At 43.8% G+C, this 27052-nt stretch overlaps 1 protein-coding gene across 2 annotated transcripts in view; it reads right to left on the reverse strand.

Moving 5' to 3' along the window:
• Positions 1 to 25141, reverse strand: part of GRHL1 (grainyhead like transcription factor 1) — a 49973-nt gene extending 24832 nt beyond the window's left edge. Inside the window, exons 1-8 of one of the 2 annotated variants that reach the window (XM_054474416.2) lie at positions 24957 to 25141; positions 21719 to 21905; positions 18007 to 18077; positions 15432 to 15822; positions 14335 to 14411; positions 12839 to 12995; positions 12535 to 12646; positions 11501 to 11595 (exon numbers count right to left, since the gene is read on the reverse strand). In XM_054474416.2, coding sequence (XP_054330391.1) covers positions 11501 to 11595; positions 12535 to 12646; positions 12839 to 12995; positions 14335 to 14411; positions 15432 to 15822; positions 18007 to 18077; positions 21719 to 21905; positions 24957 to 24976 — 1110 coding nt within the window. In that variant the 5' untranslated portion in view covers positions 24977 to 25141. The remainder of the gene's footprint in view (positions 1 to 11500; positions 11596 to 12534; positions 12647 to 12838; positions 12996 to 14334; positions 14412 to 15431; positions 15823 to 18006; positions 18078 to 21718; positions 21906 to 24956) is intronic. The other variant, XM_063648976.1, reaches the window with a different exon arrangement.
• Between the last annotated feature and the right edge of the window lie 1911 nt (positions 25142 to 27052).

Consider the following 27052-nt stretch of genomic DNA (forward strand, 5'->3'; position numbering starts at 1 on the left):
CAAGCTATCTATGTGACTCCAATCCACCTTTCCAGCCATACTTTGTACCACCTGTAACAGTATTTCCCAAATGTGAATACTATACATATCCTCTTTAAAAGGCAAAAGTTGCTTCACCCCTAAAAATATACCCAGATCTGAGTCTGAGAAATGCCACTCTATTCAAATGACTGCAAAATGTCTGATTGCCCAGCACCCCAAGACCTCATGTGGCCTTTATCTGGCCTCAACCCCAAACCTAAGCACTCACCCTGGCACTGATGTCTCCTGGCAGCATTTGACTCTGGTGACATACAGGATATGCTTCTGACTAAAAAGTCTCATCACTGACTTGAAAACACATTACACAGCCTCAAAGCACCTCCAACCCCAAGACCCTTGGTCCACAGACCCCACAGATTGGAGACAAGCTCCTTGCGAGGGCACCCCAGGGCCTTCCTCTGCAGTCCCCACCGCTCCTGGCTCAGAAGACATCAAAGGTCACAGCTCATTCTGGGTTCTGCATGCCAGCCTGGTTCCCACTATCCTTTAGGAACCCCCACCACCACCCCCGCTTCGAGGGTCACCTGAGAAGCGTGACGAATCTTCCTATTCCAAGTGAGGTTCCCTTCCTTCATGTCACCTGCATCCCTGCGCTTACTAGAGTGGAATCCTCCCACTGAGTTCTGAGTTTTGGGTCATGGATTACTCATCTTTCCATTCCAAGAGCATCTTGGCAGTGCCTGGCCAATAAGAAATACATGTTTCCTGGACAAATGACCCACTTTCCTAAACTCCAGCCAAATAAAACTACATGATGCTGTGGTATTTGTGCTACTTTTATACCATTCTTTGACCCTCAAAAACACCTATGAAATTGGTACTATTTTGGACCCATTTTATAGATGAGGAAACCAAGACTTAGAGGTTAGGTAACTTGTCCAAATCTACAAGTTATTTGTGTTTATTATTTTTTGTTTTTTTGTTTTTTGAGATGGAGTTTTTGTTCTTGTTGCCCAGGCTGGAATGCAATGATGCAATCTCGGCTCACTGCAACCTCCAACTCCAGGGTTCAAGCGATTTTCCTGCCTCAGTCTCCCAAGTAGCTGAGATTACAGGCACGCATCACCACACTCAGCTAATTTTTTTTTTTTGTATTTACTAGAGACGGAGTTTCACCACGTTGGTCAGGCTGGTCTTGAACTCCTGGCCTCAGGTGATCCACCTGTCTCGGCCTCCCAAAGCGCTGGGATTACAGGCAAGAGCCACCGCGCCCAGCCTGTGTTTATATCTTTCTTTTAAGCTGACTTGAACTCCTAGGTCATCTGGGCAGAATCCAAAATGCCAAGCAGTATTTTACACATACTGAACAGTAAATATTTGCTGAATACTTAAGTTGACTATTTATATCCCCTGAATTATTTCAGAAAAGATTATAGTATTTAGAGACTGCCTGAGATACACTGAGATATACAAGGTAAGTGCCAGGGAAGAGATAAACCCACCTCACAGGCTATGACCTGGTTTTCTATTGTGTGTATTCACTTTTAGTTTTCAACTGCTATCTCTAGTGACTATCTTTCTGTTACAGAAGCTGCAGGTACCTAACAATTTTTATTTGATAAATACAGGTTTATCCCTTCATGATGCATTTACAGATGTGGTAATGTCCGTGACTTCAGACTCCTCTGTGACTTAGGGCTGCAGAAGACAAGTCTGCAGCTGTTGCTTCTGCACTACACAGGCCTTAGAAGGTGAAAGCACCTCCTCAGACTAAGCTGTTCCGGCTGCCCCTTTTCCACTTACATTCACAACAGCGACTCTATGAGGGGAAAGATAAGGAAAAAGAAATAAGACCCAATCAAACATCTTTTGCAAAAATACTCTGCAGCTCCAGCAAAGACTTTGGGGATTCCCTCAGCTGAAAGTCCATTTCCCTGGAAATCTTAAGATCATGTTTTTACTCTCACTTACAATATGAACCAGAATACTGAGTGTAATCTCCTCTGAGGTCAGGCTTTATGCTTCAGTCACTTTCTTATTCCTCTGCAGTGCTTACATAGAGAAGTGCAACGAGCAATTCGCTCAATGAATGAGTGTATAGTTCGGGAAGCTGACTCCCTGCAACATGATTTACTAAGCCAGTTCTTCCACAGGGTAGCAACAGAGTGATCACCTTGCATAGAATTTCCTGGATGTTAGAAAACAGTCAAATTGGTCAATAATGAGAGAGAGAAAAAAAAAACTTTGAGGAAGTGTTTTGCTTTTGTGAATCAGAGGATGATCCACAGCAGGCTTCTGGAAGCACCAGCCCGTAGAGCTGAGAGTGCCTGCTGGCCCACATCACTATCGCCTGCTGTCATGTGTGTATTATCACGCCCAACTAAAAAGCTTCAAGTGAGTTCCAACTGCCTGGTAAATATATCAAGAAAATATCTGCTAGAAGGAAGAAAAGAAAAAAGTAATGTAGGTTGATTTAACTATGGAAGATGCTTCAGAAAGTTGGTCACCGAAAAAAGTTTTACATTCCCAAAATGCACTTATCCTCACTGCCTACCCTAAAAACATTCACCTTTCACGAGAATATCACACAGCGTGCAGTCTCTGGCTTTCAATATCTTTGAACTCAAGAGACAGTGTCAAGCTGCGATTGAGCCTCAGGCTTTGAAGATATAGATGGCAAAAGACACACAGTTAAACAGGTGACAAAGCCAAGGCCAGGACCCAAGTCTCCTGACTCCAACCTCAAGGCTCTTTTCTCAAAACCACACTGCGACAGTGACGGATAGAGAGCCAGAGAAGCACCTTGTGGAAAAATGGTTTGGTGAAGTAGACGAACTTAGAGAAAAGGGCGAACCCCAAACGGTTCTGAGCAGGTTGCTTTTTGGTCATGAGGCATGAAATTAAAGGTCTCTACATTTCGAACCAAATAGTTAGGCTGTTCCAAACTTCCTATTTGACTTCACATAAGTCATGAGTCTAGCTGGTGACGTGGCTCCATGAGAAAGCAGCAGCGGTCGTGGACACAGGCCCAGTTGCCTCTGGGAGTCCTTATCATTTTAACCCATCTTAGTATTTATTTAAATTCAACTTAGTCAAATGCCGACATAGTATCATTTCAGAAAGTAACCTATCTACTAAACTGAATGTAGAAACCCTAGGGAAATTTCTAATTTAATTCTCTAAATCAGTCAAAAAGATTGCTCTAAGACAGTTCATAGAAATCTAACAACCAAAATTAAAATGTGAGGTCCATAATGTAGTTTATTCTAACTCCGAATCCAACAGCACTAAAGAGAATGAAATCACCGTTTTCTAAGACATTTCTATACAGTTATAGAATTCAACTGAAGCCGGTAGAGTGGGAAATAGTTTAAACTAACAAATCAAAGTTGAATTAGCCAGGAACATTTTGCTAAGTATGATACGGCAGACACTTAATCACCATAGCATTCCTTCCCCAACCCAAAATAAACAAACAAACACTGATGACCTTCCTTCTATCTGGGGCTTGTGGTCCCCTGCTAGTCCTCCATGTGTGCGGGCTCCATTAATTCATGAGGCCCAAGAAGGTATTGGGGACTGAGTCACAGACTCAGAAGCAGAACCCAGTCCCACTGAGAGAACCCCAGCATGCCTGCTCTGATGGTGGGAGGAGACCAGCCTCTCCCAGGGCAGAATGCTACCCCCCAAGAAGTAAAAGACTTCCAGCGGCAGCCAGCATTTGTGTTATTTCTCAGACTATCCAATCACCATCAAGGGAAAAGAAAAAGAATTGGCAGGAGGCGGGCAGGGAGGACAGGGATGTGGGAATAGAGAGGCACTAACTTGAAATCTTCCCACATCTATGTGGGGCGTTTCCCTGAAGAAAAACAAGGACGAGTCAGCAGCCTGGCTGTTGCCTCAGCACTGCCTTCCCACACCGCCCACATGTGGGCTTGGTTTCTGTGGAGTGTAGGGAGCCAGGGAAAAAGTCACAGACAGAAAAAAGATAAAAAGACAGACAGAAAAAAAAACCACTCTGGAGGTACCTGCACACCGTTCTCCCCTGTGTCATGGTCCTGTAAGCAGGAGCTGGTGAACCTAAGGACACTTGGCATATACAGTGATTTGGCACCTGTTGTCCCAAATAAGTACAATGTTTGCTCTGAAATATGCAGAACTGGATGCAGGTGTGACACAAGGCACACAGCCCACATTCCATCCTCACCAGGCACGGAACAGGGCAGGCAAGCCCATGGGCCAGAAAGGAAGATCTGGCGGGCAGGCTGCCTTCCAATCAGAAGTTCTCTTTCATTTACAAGGAAAAGCTAAAAGCAAAATCCCTAAGTTAATGTAGGGAGTGCCCTGTATTTACTAAAGGATTGAGGGTCTTGTGTGCAGAAGAGCTCCACATAAAAGAAATCTGAACTCCAAGGCCCCATGCTGCCTTGAAATTGCTATGCTGGGTAAGTTCAGTTACTGCTAATAATGTCAGGTCACAGTCAAGCTCTCTGCTTTAGTTTCCAAGTAGCAAAACTGGTCGAAAAGACAGCTTGAGAAAGCTACCACTGATAGAATTTCCAGGAAGGACCTAGGAGAAGGAGGGTTAAGGTGACAAGCTCTCAAAAAAGAAAGTTCTATAGAGGAGTCAATTGTTTCTTGACAGTGACAGGGTGGAAGAAGGGGAAAAATTTGACCAAAAAAAAAAAGAAAAAGGAATTCAAGTGACAGCCCAGATGCAGGCTACACAGACATAGGTGCTTGAAACCCCTTTCACAAAACGCAAGTTTCACTACCAAACTAAAGCTTTCTTCAGCTGCCAAGTCCCTCCCTGGTCCAGAGACAGCCTCTGCTTGGCCTCTACCCTCCGGCCTGCGTGATGACAAATGTACGCTTCTGTTACCTGTGGATTCCAAGTTCTACCGTGGTTCGATGTACTTATTTTACATCTGCATGGAACATGTTTTCAAGCCAAAGTCCAACAGACTTAGCTTTAAAAAAAATAGAAGTTTCTAGGAGAAATCATCCTCACAATCACCCCCAGAACAGCAGCTTCGTCAAAGCAAAATGTCCAATTGCTAAACAAAGACTTTATTCTGTATCAGCTAATTAAAGGCATTCTCTACAAATTTCCAATCAAGGAAGTTTTCTTGTTATTTCCAATACTGGTCAAGCTACAACTCTAAAGACAATTCATTCCCTATAAAGGAACATGACTATCTCGATTCTGGTACAAAAACATTTCATTTTTTATTTTAATAGATATGTATTGTTAAACTGCATAAGAAAAAATCCCTGGGATCAAATGAATCTCAATTCAGACGCCTCCACAGCTATACCTTGAGTTTTCCTTGGGGTCTAAGGATAGAAATGCATGAATAATCCATCTCAGTCTAGTTAGCTTCGTGATCTGCCTAGACACTAAAAGCCTCCTCTCCTTCATTTTAAAAGTAACAGTACTTCCTGACATCTTTTTCTATTTAAGGCCAGGGAGTATGCCCTCTAGTTTTAAATCTCCTGTCTTCATTTAATTGCAATTCCAAGTAGGATGTTTGACTCACTTCTCTCCCCCCCTCCTTCCTCCCATCACACTGGAAATTTAAAGTTGTGAAACAAACCAAACCTGTCCCTGCCTAATGGAACCAAACGTGGCAACACCTTATTTTAATGGCACACTTGACGGGTGCTTCACTAGAATGGAATTCTTATAAATGCAAGCAATATGTTCAGTCCAAACAAACTAAAAATTACTCTCACAATGAATTCCAAATATTATGCTTAGACAAAACAACAAACTTATTAAACTCATAAACCTGCATCCCACAAGCAGAAAGACTTACATTCAGGTTACCAGGATGGTTACACCCCTCTTTTACAGAATGGACTCTACAAGCCTCAATAATCCCTCACCAAGAACTCCATCAGCTTTTGCTGAGACAAGGAGACAAAACAGAGAGATACCGATTTCCCATCCAAACACAGGCTCCCTCATGGAAAAGCTTCTTGGTACTTAGCTGGGCTCCAAATTCTACTTTAATCCTCCTTCCTTTGTAACATGAGCCTTTCCATGACATAAACCATTTGGCTCTGAAGGACAACCCTTCCAAAGGCCTCGGAGTTCCTTCTTATAGCTGATAGATTATAATTAAAAGCACAGCGTCCTCTGATCTGACAGGGTTTTCTTCCCCCAGGAACAAGGCGTTCCGATTTTATCCTGTCTCTGACTGCCCCTTCCCCTTCTCCACAGGCTGAGACACCACACTGAAGGGAAAAAATGGACGGGGACTGAACTGGGAAGAGACAAAAGTATGCTGAAATTGGCTCTGGCACACCCAGAGATAAGATCACGCCATCAAGAAAAAGACGCAGTTCCATCTCTCTGCGAGCAACCTGCTCACAAACTGGGACAAAGAGCTTCCTTCCGAAGGTTTGACAAAGACTTTCCAAAGCAACCAAGTTCCAAACACAGCTCTTCAGGAGAAATGCCCAAATCTCCAGAGTGTTTTAGCATGGAACACACAACACAGTAAAACCAAGTCAGACTCTACATCTATCTACTTCCCTGACGCCACTTACTCCAGCGGGAGCTTGGCGCGTGTCTGGCAGAAAGTTCTTGCTGTTACTATTTTTAAAATTAAACGTGTGAATGAAAGCTACAACATAATTCACCTTACAGTGTAAGGATTTAGATGTTACCACTGGAAAAACCTCTTATTTTATATTCCCAGGATTCATTACATCCTTTAAAAGTGTGCTTACTGGCCGGGCGTGGTGGCTCATGTCTGTAATCCCAGCACTTTGGGAGGCCGAGGCAGGTGGATCACGAGGTCAGGAGATCGAGACCATCCTGGCTAACACGGTGAAACCCCGTCTCTACTAAAAATACAAAAAAATTAGCCAGGCATGGTGGCGGGCGCCTGTAGTCCCAGCTACTCGGGAGGCTGAGGCAGGAGAATGGCGTGAAGCCGGGAGGCGGAGCTTGCAGTGAGTCAAGATAGCGCCACTGCAGTCCGGCCTGGGCAAAAGAGCAAGACTCCGTCTCAAAAAAAAAAAAAAGTGTGCTTACTATTCATGAAGGTCATACCTATGCACAGATGATCAGAGAAATCCTGCAATTTCCTTTGACCGCAGCTGTTTTCCCATCTGCCATACTGGGTAGCTGACTCTCTCAAAGGTGTGTCCCTACACCACCCCCAGACATCCCCTCCTTTAGCGCCTGCTGGCTCACAGGCCTCCCTCAGAGCTGGCTGGCCCAGTTTTCACTGGATTCCAATACAGCAGCTTTTTAGTTTATAATTTCTCCTCTGTGCTTAAATGTTACTCATCCAACTCAAATGTTATAATATAATCCAACATAAATTATTTCTTACTAGCAAAGGTGCTCTTATTTATATTAGTGAGTCCATAATGTTGCTCTATTAATAGTAATACCTACATTTTTAAGTAATCTTCCCTGTCAAGAATGTTTTCTATCCATTTCAAGGTCTAGAGTTTAGCTTCCTCAGAAGGCCTCATCTGGATGTCCAAGCACCAAGCACGTAATAGCATGGAGTACTCGGTGCTTTTTATGGGTGCCAGGCAGGCAGCCATGCCCCACCAACTATGGACACAGGTGAGGCACCTTAGCACAGCACCTAGCATATAACAGGCACTCAAAGAAGTTAATTCTCTCTCCCTAACTTCTTTTTCCTCTGTTTATTTTAGATCTTCAGGTGTCGAGAGGCCCTTGCTTCTTATCACTCAGCAAATCTCAATGCTGTTGTAGACTCTTAAGATTTACAACTCAGGCAAGAAATTACACTCTAGGCCAAGATGCGTAGCCCATTCAGTTCAGCCTATTCTAAACTCGCTTGGTTTGGAAAATACTGAAATTGTTGCAGAACAAATAGCCCCAATTTATAAACTGCATTCCCAAAGTTCATTTTTAAAGTGGGATAAAAACATTTTTCCTAAGAAAACATGATGTCATATTTAAGATCTCAGGCTGTCCCCACAAATGAGGACACTTACGCCACTATCTACCTGGCCTGTGGAACTAGTGGCAGGAGCCTAGATCCAGCCCACGCCTTGTCCACAGCAGGCTCTCGGATATGTGCTGGGCTCAGTTCTGAATTCCTGCAAAGCTGCACCGCTGGCTCCAGAGAAAATGTTGATCCAGCTAAGTCTGTGTGTATCTTTCTTCCACCTCGCTGTATGCACCCCTCCCCTCAGCTCTTAGGCCTCTCTTCTGCAGGAGACCAGTGCCCTCATCTTGTCCTGCAAATCCTAAACTTCAGCATCTTACCAAAGCTCCATCTTTTAATGCTTCAAAGGCAATTGCTTCTTCTCTCTGCAAAAATTACCTCAAGCAGCTAATCTCAGCTGTGCATCAGGAAGAAAACTGATTATTTCACAATGAAATGTGAATGCCTGATGGCCTTTAACCTGTCCAGAGACCTCTGACTCTTAACTACCCAAACAAATCTAATTTTGTGGGAGGACAATAAAAGGAATGAAATACATCTACACAGCAGACAAATCCCACTAAGGGCCTGTTTCTGAGACATTTCTGCTTTTCAAAAAGCAACCTCCTTCTCTTCCACCACTTTGAAAACGAACAAATTTTCACAAGTTCCAAAACTTCCAAAAGTTTCCATGACAATGGCAGACGTATGTTTATGGTGATGAATGGAGTGCACACAGGGCCAGTGTAAGATGGGTCCTAGCTTCGTCAGTGTTTTTCCCAAAGTGAAATGTAAGCTAAAGCATTCACGATTCAACCCAAAACATCCTCAAACTATCATCATTTCCAAACGGAGAAGCAGAAGCTACAGGTAAGATTCAGATGTTGACACTGGGCCAGATTTTCAGTTTTACTCATCCTGGCATGGCCAAAGAGTACATTAGAGATCACTAAAAGGGGAGGGGAGGAAATACCACATAGCTCCAATAAACCCTTATGTTTGTGAGGGAGAAAGAACTGGAAATCATATTAACAAATACCACATAAATATGTACAATTATTATGTGCCAAGTATAAATCTTAAAATTAAAAAAAGAAATCAACAAATGCATCCTAAATGAGAACAAGAGAGTGGGCAAAGAAAGTAGATATTTTCAGAAAATAGTAAAAAAAAAAACAAAAACCCAACTATACAGGATTCTGCATGTACACTTGTTCGTTCTTGCGGCCCTGAGGCATTAATTACTTTAAGAATAAAAACAGAAAACATCAAGTTGCCCAGGGAAAGTAAAAAACCTCGATACTTAATTAGAACACACACTTGAAGTTGCTGCCTGATATTAGCTTCAAAAGACAGCAGCCTCATTAAGAAATGGCACAACACCCTTCTGGCGGCAGGCAAAGGCTTAAAATCACCTCAGTGCTGGGGGTCTGAAAGGGGAAACGAAACTGAGTTTCCCTACATCAATTAGCAATGCTATTAAGGCTACTTAAGCCACTCCTCCAACAATATTTCTAACACAAATATGCTGCAGGCCTTCGGAATAAAACAAGCCATTATCCCTACCCGTCATCTTGGCTTTCATTACTCCCACCCCAAAGAGTGACACATCAAACAAACAGAGCGCCCTGCCCATGCGCTGGGCCTTTCGGCCAAGATCTCCAAGCCTCTGACAAGCGCTTATTAATCCTGACCACACCCAACGAAGAAGAGCTGGCCACTCTAACCTCGTGAGTCTCCTGGGGGATCAAGGGGCAAGGACTGAGCTAGTGAACTGAGGGACTAACCCAAGGTCATGGATAAGTTGGAAAAGGGAACTCAGGACTTATGGGCTCCTTATCACCTCCTCCACAATTTCTCAGTGAGGCCCCAATGGCAAACAGCAAGTAACACTCCAGTTTGCTTTAAGAATAAAAGCATCCTGGGGCACAAGGCCAATACTTTTTATGGGCTGTTCGTAATAGCCAGTGGACTGAGTCCTATTATGATATTTAATTTCAAAACAACTGTAACAACAATTATATAAAATGGAAAGTTTATCTATTTATTGCTTAGCCAAGCAACAAACTCTGGACTATGCAGCCACCTGACAATTGTAGGTGACCGAGGTGGTTGGCAGGAAAACCCTTCTAAAGCCACAATCACCTAAAGCTTCCTCACTGCCTGGTGGGCCCAATTGCCTAGAGTCTGCAGTCTGAAAGGCACATGTTTGTCTTGGACATGATGACAACGATAAGAAAGAAAAGCAATTATAATACAAGCAGAACATGGCTCTCAAGACCCAGTCACATGATTTTCAAAAGCATTCTGGGGTGGGATAAAATGAAACCCTAATAGTCAGCACCTAATACAGTGTCTTATTCTAAAAGTTACTAAAATTCTTAATGAATAAACAAAAGAAAAAGTAAAAAACAGAGACTGAAAAAGGACAAGAAGATGAACGTCACTTCTTTCTGCCAGGTCTCTGAGAGAATGCTATACCTAATATTGTAAGGAAAACTAAAGATCAGTCTTCTGCTAACAACTGTCTGAAAAATCACCTATGTTTCTATGGAGTTTTTTTTTCTTTTTTGGGGTGGGGACAGGGTCTCACTCTGTTGCCTAGGCTGGAGTGCAGTGGCGTGATCTCAGCTGACTGTAACCCCCGTCTCCCGGGTTCAAGCGATTCTCCTGCCTCAACCTCCAGAGTAGCTGGGATTAGAGGCGTGCGCCACCATGCCTGGCTACTTTTTGTAGTTTTAGTAGAGACAGGGTTTCACCATGTTGGCCAGGCTGGTCTCAAACTTCTGGCCTCAAGTGATCCACCCGCCGCAGCCTCCCAAAGTGCTGGGATTACAAGTGTGAGCCACCACTTCTGCCCTCTATTCAGTTTCTTGAGCTCCCAGTTTTTAAAGTAATCCAAAGAAAGAAAGAAATACAGGAACTCTAATAACTGAGTGAAGAGGAGGATCACACTCACAGGGAAGAAGGCAGGGGAAAGGCAGAAACGACTTCAAGAATATGCTGAATTTTTCTTAAAGGGCACAAAAATTCCCATTAGAGTCGCCCAGATGGAGTAACTCTAGCCAATTAGAGTGACTCCATCTGAACTGGAGGCAATTCTTCAATGGGAAAAGCCCAAGACAGAAGAATCTTAACACGGAGTCATATTTATAAGGTGATGATATGAAACAGAGTACTACTAATAATCACTTATATTTAAGAGTCTTTCTCTAAGCCACTCCAACAGTTTGATGGGCATTGTTTCATTACTCCTTACACCTCCATGAATAGAGGGAGGAGACAGATATTACCTCCACTGTGCAAATGAGGAAATGAGGCAAAGCAAATGAGGAGTCAGACTTAAGGCCGAACAGGCAGGAGTGGCAGAGTGCAACTTAATCTCAATGTTTCACACATTGGACTCCGTGCAAAGGATGGCAACAAAAATGATCTGTTTTGGAGGAGGGGAGAATAGAAAGGGGAGAGGATAGTTTCATAACACCTGAGAATGAAAACACATAAAACTGTGGAAAAAAACAATCAGTTGTCAAATCATTAAACTCCTCCCATTTCTCAAATGGCTGGACATAAGGCGCCCAGACCTCACCACCCACCTTTGCTTCATCGTTGATGTCCCACGTGAAGGAAATGGCGTTATACGCAATCTCCTCGATGTTACTGATAGTGTTGAAGCTTTCTTTATAGTCAGCTATAGGAAGCGGTGGAAGAGAAAATGAAAACTCATGAGTTTTAGTTTCAACATGGGATCCCAGAAGTTCAAAATAAGATCTAGTTTTTAACATTATCACCTCTGGACAACTTAAATTAACATTTTGTTCGATTAGAAGAAGTTCAAAATAAGAAGAAAAAGAATCACAGAGTTTTTGTAATAGAGGCAAGCTTAGACATATTTAATTCAATCTCATTATGTCACAATTAGGAAATTTAGGTCTAAAAAGTTTAAATAACAGTCCCAAGGTCACAAAACTACTCTGTAGAACCAAGATTAGAACTGAGTTCTCATTCTCCTGAAAAGGCAACAAGAGCATTACAAAAGGTAAAGAAAAAAAGTAACACTAATATTAAACAGCCATCTGTGATACAGACAATGGTTTTACATGAAAATTACATACATGGCAAGAATAGAGGTCTGTGTAACGCTACTTCAGTAAACACAAATTTGCACAGGTTTGCCACTACAGCTCACAGATAGGCTAGTTACACAGTTTAGCACATGACTAGGGAAGACTGTTAGGCAACTGCACAGCAGCAGTATCTTTCTTTTACTTGTTTTTTTCTCTACCTCCATCATCTCCAAATAATAATCAGAATCTTTTAAAGGAGATATTACCCCTTAAAGCAACTGCAGACTGAACAGTGAGGACATTCTCAGGTTAGCCAGCTACATGGCCTCTGGCCCTAGTGTCCTGTGGAAAGCCACGCCATGGCACATGTCCCACTACTGCATGGGAGGAATGGTGAGAGCACTGGTTCCAGGAGGCCGAGGACAGTGTTTGGAACACATCAGTAGCTGGCATAAAAATTCAAATGCTTTCGGCAGGAAGCTGATCACTGCCAAAAATAATTGGATTTAGAAAACTGGATGGCTGCACCTCTGGGAATAAAAGCCAGCTCTTGAGCTGCTTACCTATGTCAATGCATCTTTGTTTAGCAGTGTGCTGCCGGGAGTGCCAGTACTTCCAATGCCTTAACTGATCTTCTCTGCTTTTGTCTTCAGCAAAAACCACCATGATCACACTCTGTGAAAGAGAATGCGTTACAACATAAAGACATTAAAGGGTGAGTATGTTTTGGAAAACATATTTAGTACTATATTTTACAGTGAAGGCTTAAAGCTGCAATTTCAGGTGGTCATTCAGAGCTGCTTCAGACCTGGAAATGTTAGGCTCTGACTAGCTTTCCTAGAGAACAAGACTAAGAGCAGAACTTACTCGAACTTTGCTGATGGGATGATGGATTCCTTCATTGCTGCTCACCTCCTTCAAGGTGATGGGATAGAACTGGCCTTTGTTCAGGTATGTCATGGTACTGTCTCCCGGCTTCTGTCGAAGTGATTTTGAAGCTTCTAGTGTATACTCAAAGTTGTTCCTAAAGGACAAAAAAAGTCACAGGTCTCTAAATCTACTCTCGTGGAAGCTTGCTATACATCATATTATAAATAGCATTTGCTATCTTTTTCACTTAAAGAAAATCTGAAACAAAAGTACTCAGCAGCTAAAAATTCTCAAGTCTCTCAGATGTGGAAGTACAAACTGCCGATTACAAATTCTATGATGTGATGGATGTCAGTCATCGGACATCCTGAGTTTGAGGGCTCAAGATATTAAAGATACTGACAGGTGGAAAGGACTTTGGAAGGAACTTCTCACAAGACATGCTGCCAATCTGATATTTATCCAGCAGAGGTTTCAGACAGGTGGCTGGTGTTCCTCTGACTAAATTTCTTTTGGCCTATATAGCACTTTTTTGTTGTTTCTACTTGTAATTTAAATGTCTTTAATAGGCAGGCACTCCACAATTCTCGACATTACCTATTACCTAACACTACCCTCATATATGCCCCTAAAGTTATTTAAGAACCTTCCTAGGCCACGGCTCAGCAGATTACACCTATTTTTGTAACTAAAGTTTTATTAGCACATAGCCACATCATTTGTTTACATATTACCTATGGCTGCTTTTGCACAACGGCAGACCGGGGTAGTTGCAAAAACATACAGAGGTTGTATGGCCCACAAAGCCTGAAATATTTACTCTCTGAGTCTTTACAGAAAAAGTTAGCTGACCCCTATCCTAAACCCTAAAGGTATTTCCGTTTGGGACTCCTGCATCTTGAGGCAGATCTATAAGGGAAGTCTCAATTCCCATAAAATCTTAGACACTTTTAAAACTGTAAAATATAACACATGTAAAAAACATATAAGACAAAATATGAGTTCCTAATTAACTTGGAAAATATTCATATTCCCAGAGTGAGATACAATTTTGTGAGGTCAAAAGAAAGTTGTCAGCTCAGAAAAAAGTTGACTTCATTTATTTTATCATTAGTGAGGCTGATTTAAAAAAAAAAAGCTTTTATCACTTGATATTACTCCTAAATTCTCACCTAATTATATATTTTTGGCAACAGAAAAGACCTCAGAGACCTAATTTAATCCCCTCATCTCTCCTATTAGATACCATCACATAAAGAATCCAAAAGAAAGAAAAAGCACCAACACCAAGAATTAAGGAAACTTGAAACATAGTTCAAAGAGTTCAAAATTAAAAGCACTGAAGCAGACGTCCTCTACCCAAGACTGTACCACAGTAAAAGTAGTAAGATAAGGGGAAAGCCTGCTAAAGCCACCTTTGATTTATCGTTAACAAGAAAGAAATAAGTTACAAAAGCTGCAAATTAAAAGTCAAATTAAAAGACATCTATTACCCAGAAACACTGTCAAAAACATAGTCCTCTGAATTCATGCCAGGCATCCGCAGACTGAGATCCGAGGGGAAGAAAACCTGAAATATCAATGTGATAAGCCACAACTATTTAACTGGTTATCATGGTTATTAAAGACCAAGCTCTGGTACCGCATAAAAGTATGTGGCTTACAGCAACCCACTATCCTTTCCATATTTATTTTTGAGTAAAAATTTTGATTCTACAAATACTTAAAAAATTAAAACAGAGAAAATATCCACTTTTATATGCCACTCAAGTAAATGACAACAAGCTGTGTAGGTACTCCCACTAAGTGCTTCTGACTCACGACCCCCTTTTCTGTCTTTCACACACATCCCAACTCTGTTCAAACACTAGGATCTGCAACCAAAATTTCATGACTTTTAAAAGTCACGCTATCATTACAGCAAGTTAAGATACAGCATCAAGTTCACACCACAGCTGAAGAGATGTGGCGCATTTTCTCAGGAAAGGCTAAGATTCTGCCCCTAACTCCATACGCAGAGATGGATGCTCTTTACCCCACCAAGTTACTGAGTGTGGTTTCTAACACCTTTAGTCCCTAACTTTTAGCTGAGTGAGGTATTCATCAGCATAAACCCCCCAGAACTATTTGGAATTAATTTGTAAACCTCACACAATGCATTTGTGCTCTCCCCGACTATATTACCAACCAAGAAACACCAAGCAAAGACATAATAACTTATTTTATATGAGCTCCAGGGAGCTTGTTTGGCGCTGGGAGAAGTGCTGAAAACAGACTATGAGAATCTACCTGTGGTCAACAGAAGATTATGTATGGGGTTCTTTTTCCCCAGCAAATCCCTTAGCTGAAATCATAATTGTTAACTCAGCTGCTGGTAAGATTAGCCTTGCACCCTTGATAATAACTTCTGGTTGTATAGGCTTAGTTTACAAATTATACCCATGGGCCTTTTCTCTTAAAAAAAAAAAATCTTTTATTCCTAATCCGTTCATTTCAGGCTGAGTTTCACGCTTACATAACAAGGAAAAGGCGGAACCCAATACTTATACAAACACACAGGCGTCTTAGGACGATGTTTTTGTTTCCTTACCTCCTGAACCCCTTCCTTGAAGGTCTCTGAGAAGGTCGAGTCTGGAGTTCGCCTTTGAGCATTTGGGGCTTGAGCACCAGAGCTGAACTGGTCAGTACTGAGATTCCGATCGAAAACCACCACCCGCTCAGTGGGCTCAGGATGATACACTGCTGGGGGGATTCCCACAGTGAAGCCATGCGGCTGGGTTTCTGTCTTGATGGAGTGGGTAGGCATCGTTGCTATGGAGACAGTGACTGTAGTATCTGGAGCTGTCAGATGGCCTCTCTTATCAATGCCCAGCTGGTTGCCATGGGGAAGCACAATGTTAAACGGCACATTTTTCAGCACTTGCACTCTGTTTTCCCCAGCAGAGATGAGGGGCTGCTCTGTCACAATTGGTATGCTGTTTCTTTAAGAAAAGAAAACTGCTTTCAAACGCGATGCTGATGTAGTTCTTTGACAATTTTTATTTTCCTAACAGCACTGGGCTGTTGGGTCCTGTGCAATAACAATACACTTGACAGAATAAACAGAAAACATCAAAACTACCCATTACTAGAGAAAGGGAAAAAGGCTTTCTGGTTATCAGTCAAATAAAATCCAAACATATGAAGTACAATTTCATTTGAAATACTAAGGACTCAGAGCTCTCCTCTAACAAGCTTTACTTTCCATAATCCTAAAAACAATTACTATGTTTTACTAGAAACCTGAAGCTATGTGATCTGATCAACTGGGGTTACAGCATAGATGCCAGCGTCAAATTGCCTGGGTTCAAGTTCTGTGTCACCTGAGCAAGTTACTTCATCTCTTAGTAACTGAATCCTCATCTGTAAAATGGGGACAATAATGGCATCCATTCTCATCAGGTTGAGATGAGATGATACACTAAAAGGTGTATAATAATGCCTGACACACAGTCTTCAAGAAGTATGAGCTGTTATTACTTGGTCACCACTTTTCCTACCACCTATGCTATTTGGCTTTCTCCTTTTTTATTTTTTATTTTTTTGAGACAGTCTTGCCCTTACGGCCCAGGCTGGTGTGCAATGGTGTGATCTCGGCTCACTGCAACCTCTGCCACCCGGGTTCAAGCAATTCTCCCGCCTCAGCCTCCCGAGTAGCTGGGATTACAGGCGTGTGCCACCACACTCGGCTAATTTTTGTATTTTTAGTAGAGACTGGATTTTACCATGTTGGCCAGGCTGGTCTCGAACTCCTGACCTCAGGTGATCCACCCGCCTCAGCCTCCCAAAGCGCTGGGATTACAGGCGTGAGCCACTGCGCTGGGCCTGGCTTTCTCTTTCACCCCAGAAAACCTATTGTTACATTGTATCAGTAGACACATCTGCTTTTTATAAAATTAAAATTTGGTATGATAAATAATTTGAGCAATACAAGATGATTTCCAGTGGGTAAAATGAAAGAATTTTCAAAGCCCCCAGAAATCATATAGACTGAAGCTTTAAGAAACAGGCAAATTGAGAATTCTGTACATTTCAAGATCAATAAAACTGTTTGAACCCTGAACCATAAATTCACTCCCAGGAATTTATCCTAAAACGGAAAAAGTCTAGAAAGTTGTTCCTTAAGGCTTCATAATAGTGAAAACTAGATATAGCAGCAATTATAAGGATATTTACAGTTTGCTTCAGAATGTTCCAGCAAAAATAAATAAAATAAAAACATGAATTAATCTCAAAGCTGAAGAAGAGGGAAGAACAGATCAAACAAGAGGAATTGTGTTGATAACTGTTGAGGCTGGTCATGGATATATGTGGGCTTATACTGTTTCTCTATTTTTATTATGTTTGAAAATGCCCATAATGAAAAGTAAAAGATAAAAGCCACAAGTCCTCTTCCAAAGGATAATTATGAAGATTAAAACACAGAGAAAATGTTTATGAAACAAACTAAGCAGAAGAAAGTATACTACCAAATCCTATCTGTGAACACAACTACGGCTACATAAAATTTGCATACACATCAAAACAATGAATAAAGCAATCATCAGGGTAATGGGATACTGGGTGATGATCATTCTTCCTTTAAATATGTTTTATTCCTTGACTGATCATAAAACACAAGACAATTTAAAAGGTGTCTTTTTAAAGTTTTTCACGGCTAGCCAAATGTTAACTAAATTTTCTGAAAGTTTTAATCTAAAATATTTCACAAATAATTTCAACACGAATTTGAATACAATTTAACTTGCTTTATTCAATTTTACTCAGGCAGTTGTTCAAGAGTCATTGGTGCTTAATTTTTTTAATGGACCACTGCCACATCCTTCTAAAGAAAACCTCAAAAACAAATAAGCAAATACTGAAGTTATTACTAAAACTATCCCTTTGGAGGAGGAGAAAGTTAGTGGTTTCATCCTAGAAAAGGCAACTACTACACCCGAAGAAAAAAGGAACTTTTCAGAGCAACAGAGGCAAATCCGTGATGAAATCTGAATTTAGATAGTAAGAGTCCAACTTACCTATCTCTTTTACTAGTGGTTGTTCATTTAAACAAACTCCCATTTTGCTGTTACAGAAACGTGGCATTTCCCCCTGCACTCTTTATGCTGTTATGCACTGAATGTTACCTTTTGCTGTGATCTGGCTCGGGGTGCTCCACCTCTGGCTTTGCTGTTGATGACCTTCTCTCTCTTGGAACCTGATATTAGCACACATGAAAAGAATTTAGCTCTTATCCAGTGAAGTGCAGTTTACCCAAAGATACAGCCTTTTATTTTTCAGTAAATTCAATCATTCATTTATCTACTGGTTGATAAATCACCCATCTGGTTGATATGTAAAAAGCAACTGTTATTGAGTTGTCAAATAAACTCAGAGCATGATAAATTTATTTTGTCATGGAGTTTGGGTCTCATCTCTTAAAAAAAATACCTCCGCTGGCCAAAGGTGGTGGCTCATGTCTGTAATCCCAGCCACTTCGGGAGGCCAAGGCGGGAGGACTGTTTGAGCCCAGGAGTTCGAGACCAGCCTGGGCAATATAGTGAAACTCATTTCTACAAAAAAATTTTAAAAATTAGCCAGACGTGGTAGCATGTGCCTGTAGTCTCAGCTACACAAGAGAGACTGCGGTGAGAAGATCGCTTCAGCCCGGAGGCAGAGGTTACAGTGAGCAGAGATTGCGCCACTGCACTCCGGCCTGGGCGATAGAGCAAGACCCCTCCTGACTCAAAAAAAAAAGAAAAAAAGAAATACCTCTGCCCTGGTTTTACTTGTTTATCTACACAAAATTAGAGAAGAAGCTACTGAAAACACAACGGAGCTCTTCCAACTTTCTCAGTGCTCTTTCCTACCACCCTCCATTCAGATCAAATGCAAAAGCAGAAGGAACAGCCATGTTAACCGTTCATTTCTTCCAAGATCCAAATGAGGGCTTCATATGATCACTGTCTTTAGATACGCTGGGATTCATATGTCCATCACCCAAAGGACAAGTCTAACTCAGTGTTCTATTCCTTTTTTGGTTCTTTTCTTTGCAAGGGAAGTGAAAAGTAGGCAAACGTTAGTGAGTGTCCTGTAGAAATAACTCGACTGAGATTTAACCCCATTGCGCACTCCAAAATGGCTAAGGTGCTTAAAAATGGCTTTCAGCGTGAAAATTCTATTCCTGCATCCTTGTTTTCACCATTAAAGACAAAACACTGCTGGCCAGGTGCAGTGGCTCACGCCTGTAATCCCAGCACTTTGGGAGGCCGACGCAGGTGGATCACAAGGTCAAGAGATCGAGACCATCCCTGGCCAACATGGTAAAATCCCGTCTCTACTAAAAACACAAAAAATTAGCCAGGCGTGGTGACACACGCCTGTAGTCCCAGCTACTCGGGAGGCTGAGGCAGCAGAATTGCTTGAACCCAGGAGGCAGAGGTTGCAGTGAGTTGAGACTGCGCCACTGCACTCCAGCCTGGGCGACAGAGCGAGACTCTGTATCAAAAAAAAAAAAAAAAAAAAAAAATACTGCTTCATATATTGACAATATGCTTTTCAAGCTTTATCAAAATTATTATGTAATAATGACTGATGCTTATACAGCCAAAGACCTGAAACAAATAATTCAGTTTATTTGAAAAAGAAAATAGGCCAGGCACAGTGGCTCACGTCTGTAATCCTAATACTTTGGGAGGCTAAGGCAGGAAGATTACCTGAGGCCAGGAATTTGAGACCAGCCTGGGCAACATAGTGAAACTCCATCTCTACAAAAAATTTTAAAATTAGCCAGGCATGACCTGTAATCCTAGTTACTCAGGAAGCTGAGGCAGGAGAATCAGTCAACCCCAGGAGGTTGAGGTTGCAGTGAGCTATGATTGCACCACCACACTCCAGCATGGGCAAGAGTGAGACTCTGCCTCTATTAAAAAAAAAAAAAAAGAAGAAGAAGAAGAAGAAGAAGAAAATAAATTTACACCTATCACAAGAAGTCTGACAAGTAAGTACCACTAAAATTGTCACCCTTCATGGACAGACATGAGGAATTATATGCTTATGAGACACAGGAGTAGTATACCTAGTATTATTACACGGGTCTTTCTGGCACGAAACTTGTACCAACAAGTTTCTCCCATTCTCAAAAGTTTCAGTTAAAAATATGTAACTTTGTAATTAATGTTTTAGGAACTTAATTTATAGTAAGTCAATAAAACAAGCTATAAGAACAGATATATAATAATTTCCACTTCAAAGGAACTCTTCATGGCTATGTTTCCCTGGTAAGGGTTTCTTCTAGCATCATTAGTTATTACACAAGTTTCTGCTCATATTCAAAGAAAAAAGAGCTTACCTCAATTCCTCAGCCCCAACTTAGACACATGGCCTCATACTAGGAAATAATCACCCCATTTTTTTTTTTTGAGATAGGGTCTGTCTCTGTCACCCAGGCTGGAGTGTAGTGATATGGCATGATCTCAGCTCACTGCAGCCTCCAACTCCCAGGCTTAAGTGATCCTCCCACCTCAGCCTCCTAAGTAGCTGAAACTATAGGCATGTGTACTAACCGGCTAATTTCTGTATTTATTTATTTATTTATTTATTTATTTATTTATTTTTGGTAGAGAAGGGGTCTCGTCATGTTGCTCAGGCTAATCACCCTAATTTTAATAATAAAACTATCTCCTAGGCTTCTTTCACCTCTGTATTTCTTATATTAAGGAAAGAATACAGTGCCAGAATGTAGCCAATGGCTAGCAACTGGCGATTCTAGGTAAAGGTATTCAGGAATTAATTATCCTCTTATTTTAAGTTTTATGTAGGTTTGAAAGTTTTTAAAACAAAAAGATAGCAAAAATAAACTTTAAAAAATATAAACTACATTCATGAGAAGATACTGTCATTAAGAAGCTTCTGGTAATCAAACAGATCCTGTTTTTATACAGGTACTGATGACAACACAATGATTACACAAGTTAGTCACACAGAGTGACAATGAGACAAAGGCCCCGTGGCAAAGCTGTGCTTCAACTCAGTCTGCTGTTTTAAGTAGCACCCTAAAGACGTAGCCACCCCCAAATGTGTGTTCCTGGTCAGAAGGAAGAATGGAGAGGTGAATCCAGAAGGAGAGCGGTACGCATGCTGCATTAGAAAGACAGTGGCCTCGGCCATGACCCAGACTAGGGCCCCAGATGCACACATCCTAGCTGTGACCTCTGAGTGAGAAGTCGCACACAGGCTGGTAACATGTCTAGCATAATAGTGGCAGCTAGTGTTATCAGGACAATGATAATGAGACAAATCAGTAGTGTCATTTACAGATAATGAAAATCATGTAAAATTCCATGCAGAGTATAGATTATATTTAATTAAGACTACTCCAAATCTCTAGAAACAGGCAACAAAACATATCCTGGTCTTGGAACTGGACAGTCCTAGACTACAGAATATGATTTCAAAGGCTCTGTAGTATCATTTAGGGAAAGGAAATAATCCTGACTACCCAGGAATAAAGGTGAAAGGTAAATGAGCCCTGCCCACTTTCCATGGCACTAAGAACCACCTTCAGTGAGATGCTCAAACCCAAGAAGGCACATCTAGCATCTTCTTTTATGGTAGCTTCACCTTCTGGATAGAGCCACAGCAGCTGACCGCTTTGCATGTTTTAAAAACAACCCTTTGATTCTACAATCACAGATTTTTAGCTTTGAACCACAGTAAGTCAAAGTACTCATTAAACTATTTATAGTCACTACAGAAGCAACTTGCATGGCATTCTACCAGCAAATGACTGTTTTATATGCTGCTGAATCAAGTGCATTGGAGACTGCTGTTAAGGGTTTTAAAGGCAGGCAAACCCACCTTGTAGTAGTCATACAGCAGGCCCAGTGCAGCGGCGCTGTCTTCATCTCCATTGATGCTCATCATCGCTTTGGTCGCTGCAGTGAGAGGGTTTTCCAGGAAGGATTTCCAGGCCTCATCCTCACTAGTGTAGGACCGCCGCTGTGGATAAAGTGCTTCATTCTGAAGAACCAACACTGGCCGTTTGCTTCAGAGAAATTAAAAAAAAACAAAACACATACTTTTCTACTGCAAGGCATCATAAGCTACCAATTCCTTGACATTCCCATAAAATAGCCTATTGTTTCATCAATGACCCTAGGAAGTCAAATTAAGACAAGACCAGAAGACAAACCACATAGGTGCAGACCAATGGGTCCCACAGTAAGACGTAAAGTATCTAGGCAGCCAGCGAACTGGCAGTTCACCTACACGTGGAACCCAGGGTATACTTTTTGGCAAAAAAGTGAAACAAAACCATCCCCGAGAAAATGCCAGGTTATTCAAATACTTTCCATAAACAAACACAAGGACACAGTAAGGAAAAGAGAATATTTGTTCTCTTCCAACACACAATCAGGACTGTCCCCTCTTGAGAAGAGCATGTGCCGTTCATCACACTGCTACATGTTATTCCCTCTTTCTACCGTGGCCGCCATGCCTTAAAAATTCCTACCTGAACACAGTGGGGAGGGGAGAAGCAGCAGAAAGAAAAAGGGATACTTCACGCAATCCTCCGGGGTATATGAGAAAGCCAGAATATTCTACTGATTACCAGCAGATTGAGCATGGAATGTGGCCAAAGGGGACTGTAAATCAATAAAGAGGCATAATTTTCTGGCATGGGAGTTAACTGTTTATCTTAGAGATAAACACTTAAGAATATCCAACAACAAATGAAGCCACTGAACAAAAAGATTTTAAAAAAAAATAGGTGGGAAAATCTGGCTTTTAAAAAAATCTTTGCTAGTTTTCCACACTGCACAAGAACTGTTTCATTTTAACACTGTAGTTTGGTGGGAAAAATCCAAAAAAAATCAGTGGCGATCTTAGTGAAACCTTATAGAAGATTTAATTTAAAAGATTAAAGCAAACATTACTAATTCCAAAAACTTGAAATGTAAACAGTCTCAACAACTGTTCGGTTGGTACTATTTAATAAGTCAATAAAGAGAAAAAATGGAACGCTGACTCTAGCAAAACAAAGCAGTTTATTTTCAAGGAGAAAAATAAATTTTAAATGTTTGGAACTCCTCTGAATTATTACAATTCTAACAAGCAAATTGAAGGACCGGCTCTCATTGCAACACACAAATGAAATATGTAAATGGCCTAAAGGTGACCTACCTATTTTAAAAGTGAATGTAGAAAGACTGATTATCTTTTCAAGTAATCAACAAAGGTTAGGGTTTGGGAGTCACCCAGGGCCTTTAAGAACAGATACAGATTTAGAAAAAGGAGAACATCTTCAAAAAAGGGGAAAAAAATCCAACAGTGTATCCTCAGTCAAAATGAAGTGTTATTTGAAAGCCAATGTTTTTACTCACGTTTTGGCATAAATGTTACATTTGGTAAGAAGGTCTTGAGCTGGTATACTATTTTAACACAAAACAAACATAAAAGGCTGTTCAAAGCAAGCAGATCATTTGTCTAAAAATGGGGAAGATTGCTTACACAAATCTCAACTTTGAAGAAAATAAAGAAATATACAAAGTGCCATTCCCTGAGCCATCAGGACCAGAGTACAACAGCTACTGAACGGCTGGTGCCATGGACTGATTTACTGGTGTACTGCTAAGCTATAATTAATAGCGTAATAGCTACTTCCAGAAGACTATGACAGCACTTGGCTGTTCAATTCCCTTAATGCTAGTTTTCAACTTCCCTTCTTCTCCCACCCACATCCCAAATTTGTACAAGCAATAGAAAACAGAGAAATGGCTTTATGTTTGGAATCACCCTGAAGGTGTTTCATATTTCCAAAGCCTGCCTACGGCCAAAATGTTAGCTTTGGAAAATTTGTCTTATCTAAACTATACGTCAAGAAATAAACACAAAACCAGTTGCCTTTCTTAGTCTACTTCCTCATGACAGTCAGGAAGCAGGCTTCAGTCGTCGAAGGCTCATCATCACTTTCAGGTGAGCCTTAAACTCTGCGTCGGCGATCTCTCAGACTTCTGAAATATGTTTCAGGCAATAATTTAACTGCATATTCTACAACACAAGAGTAATCCATTTAAGATACTCCATACAAAATATCTATCTCATCCAGAAAAAGAACACAATGACAAAAACCGATCCTTCACAAATAACTAAGAAACTGGGAGGGGTACCTATCTGCCTTAAACTTACTGATCTGAAATATACTGACTGGCCTGGTGCGATTTCCCTTTTTTTTCTTTAGTAAGTTTTTAAAATTTTTAGAACAATTTTATATTTTCAGAAAAGCTGCAAAGAAAATATAGAAATCTCCCTCGCCCAGTTAATCCCCCATGCCTTATTACATTACCATCTTACATTTGTCGAAATACGCTTTTAAATCACAAACTCTAAAAAGCATATTAGCTTGTACAGTACTTTCTCGTTTAACACCCGGATTTCAAAGTTTTATCCTCTTGATTCTCTCCAGCACTAAAAACACGGTAATCTGTAATTACCATCAATGATGCAAATGGCAAAATAACTCCTACAGCCGTTTTCCCACTCATACCGCCAGCCAGTGAAAAGAAAACGCCCGGACATCGGGGCACTTCAACCTTTCCCTACATTTCTGTTTTGGAGGTTCCAGCAGGTCGCCGAGTGACGAGCCTGAGACCACAGATTACCTGGAGAAGTCCACCTGTCCCGACGCGGCGCGAGCCCCACCGGGCTCCCAAGGCCGACCGGGCAGGAGAGGGGGGCGGGGAGGCCCGGGGGCGTTGGCTGCGCCCCGACCTCGCGCCGCACCCGACCGCGCCGGAGACCCGGACCCCAAGGTGCGCGCCCGAGGGGACCCAACCTGGCCGGGGAGGAGGGTGAACCCTCCGGTGTCGAGTTTCCCCGAGGACAGGGTATCTCCTCCCGAGGCTCCGACCGAACAAAGAGCCGGGCAGGGCTAAGGGGCAGAGGCCGTGACGACGTGGAGTGGACAGCGGCCCCCGGCCCGCGCCCCGCGCCCGGCTGCCCGCGCGGCCTCGGGTCTGCGCCCGGCTCGCTCGCTGCAGGTGCTGCCCCTCAGCGCGGCCCCCCCGCGGCGGCCGGACTCCTGCGCCTCACTCACTTGTCGTACTCCTGTGTCATCGCGCCCGCTCGCCGCTGCCGGGCCGCAGAACTGGACTTTCGGGTTGGGACAGTACACCCGATCCGGGGGGAGGAGGCGGCGGCGGCTGCGGGTCCGGAGCGGCGGCCCCGACGGGTTGGGTTTGCTTTTCTCGCTCTGAGCCGGCTCCGCGCTGGCTGCGCGCACTGGGCGCCGGGCTCGGCCGCTCATTGGCTGGCGATGCGCCGGCTGGGGGCGGGGCCTCGGGGGCCGGGAGGCCGGTCGCGCTTCCTGATTGGTCGGCGAAAGGGGCGCCGGGGCGGGGCTGACGGGGTCGAGCGGCGCGGGGCGGGGGGCGAGGGCCGCGCGTTCCGCGAGGTTGCGCCCGGGACTGCGCACCCGGGAGTGCGCGCCCGGCTCGCGGCCATACGCGCCTGCCCTGACTGGAGAGGGAGCGCGGCGGCTGCGGCGCGCACCCGCTAACCTCCGCGCGCACCAAGAGCGCCCCCGTTCGCGCCCCGCCGCCGCCTCCGCCGCCCCCGCCGCCCCTGCCGCCCCCGCCGCCCCCGGCTATCCCCTCCGCGACGAGCCCCGGCCGTGAAGCCGCCTCCTTCTTCGCTCACTCAGGCCTCCGCGCCCCGTGCCCACATTGCCCGCTGTTCCGGCCCCAGCGCCCCGCGCTGCCACTGCGCTCGCCCAGCGGGGGCGCCTCTGCCGGTCCCCGCGCTCCCCGGTCGCGCGTCTCACCTCTCGGTTCTCGCAGGCTGTCACGCCAGAGTCCCGTGGCTTCCCCCGAGAGCCATCTCCGGAATGTCCTTTCTCCTGGCCCACCGCTGCCGCGCGCTTTTAGGATTTCTTGCCCTCGCGGCTCCCGCGGTCCCCTCGGCGGCAGTCCCTGGGGCTCCGCGATGTCCGTGCCCCGCAGCCTCCCGGGCGCCACTTCCCCGCGCGGCCGCCCCACGCTGCCCGTGCAGTCGCGCGCCCCGGGCCGGCCCCGGGCACCATTCCACCGCGACGGCCCCCACTTGTCCTTCCCGAGCTACCGTCTTTCCCAGGGTCTGCTCACTGAGTCCCCACATGCCCAGCGTCGGACCTGACCCTCGGACAGGCGCGGCCCCAGACGCCGGGGACAGGGCAGTCAACAGAACAGACGCAACTCCTCGCCTTCCTAGTTGGGGTAACGGGCAATACAAAAGTAAATGGTGTGGCTGGTTGGAAGGTAAAGCAGGCAGGCCCTGGGGAGGCGGGGAGGAGCGAGGCTTTCAGGCTTGAAGGAGATGAGGGGCCACGAAGGTGGGACTGTGCCTGAGGCAGGGACCCTGGTGTGTTCTGTGACCCTTGAGGGGACCCGGAGCCGGGAGCTGCGGTCAGAGATAGTGGGCACAGGGGAGCGGATTGAGCAGGGCCTTGCCGGCTTCCGTAAGGCCTGTGGCTTTTCCTCTGGGCTAGGTGGGGACGCATTGGAGGGGCTTGGAGCAGGATAGTGACAGGATCTCACATTTTAAAATAGTTCTCTGCTGCTGCGTGGTGGGGACCAGGTAGGAGGCCATTGCCATGATGCAGGCCGAGGGCAATAGAGTGAGGTGGTGGGAAGTGGCCGAATTCTGGATATGCTTTGAAGGTAGGACCAACAGGATTGTCTGAAAATTGGATATGGGGTGTGAGAGAAAGAGAGAATCAAGGATGACCACAGGGTTTCCAGCTGGGCAACTGGAGGAATGATTTGCCATCCCCTGGGATACGGAAGACCTGGGGCATAGAAGATTTGGGGGAGAACAAGAGTCCGTTTTGGACGCGCTAAGCTGAAGATGTATGGGAGATCCAAATCCATGAATCAGGTGAGCTTCTGGGTGCGAGGCTGGAGTGCAGGGGAGAAGTCTGGGCTGAAGCTCACATCTGGGCGCCGCCCACGTCTAGAGACCATTTAAAGCCACGAGAAGGCAGGAAGGAAAGAGGATGAGACCCGTGCTGGATCCAGGAGCCTCTGACACAGAAAGGCTGGGAAGAAGAGCCAGTGGAGGAGACAGAAGACGGAGACACCGAGGTCGGAAGCAATGGAAGCGTGGAAGCCAAGGGAAGGAGGTGAAGTGAGGAGAAGCATGAGGTCACAGGGCCCT

The sequence above is a fragment of the Pongo pygmaeus genome, chromosome 12 (assembly GCF_028885625.2).
Source record: "Pongo pygmaeus isolate AG05252 chromosome 12, NHGRI_mPonPyg2-v2.0_pri, whole genome shotgun sequence".
Classification (NCBI taxonomy): domain Eukaryota; kingdom Metazoa; phylum Chordata; class Mammalia; order Primates; family Hominidae; genus Pongo; species Pongo pygmaeus.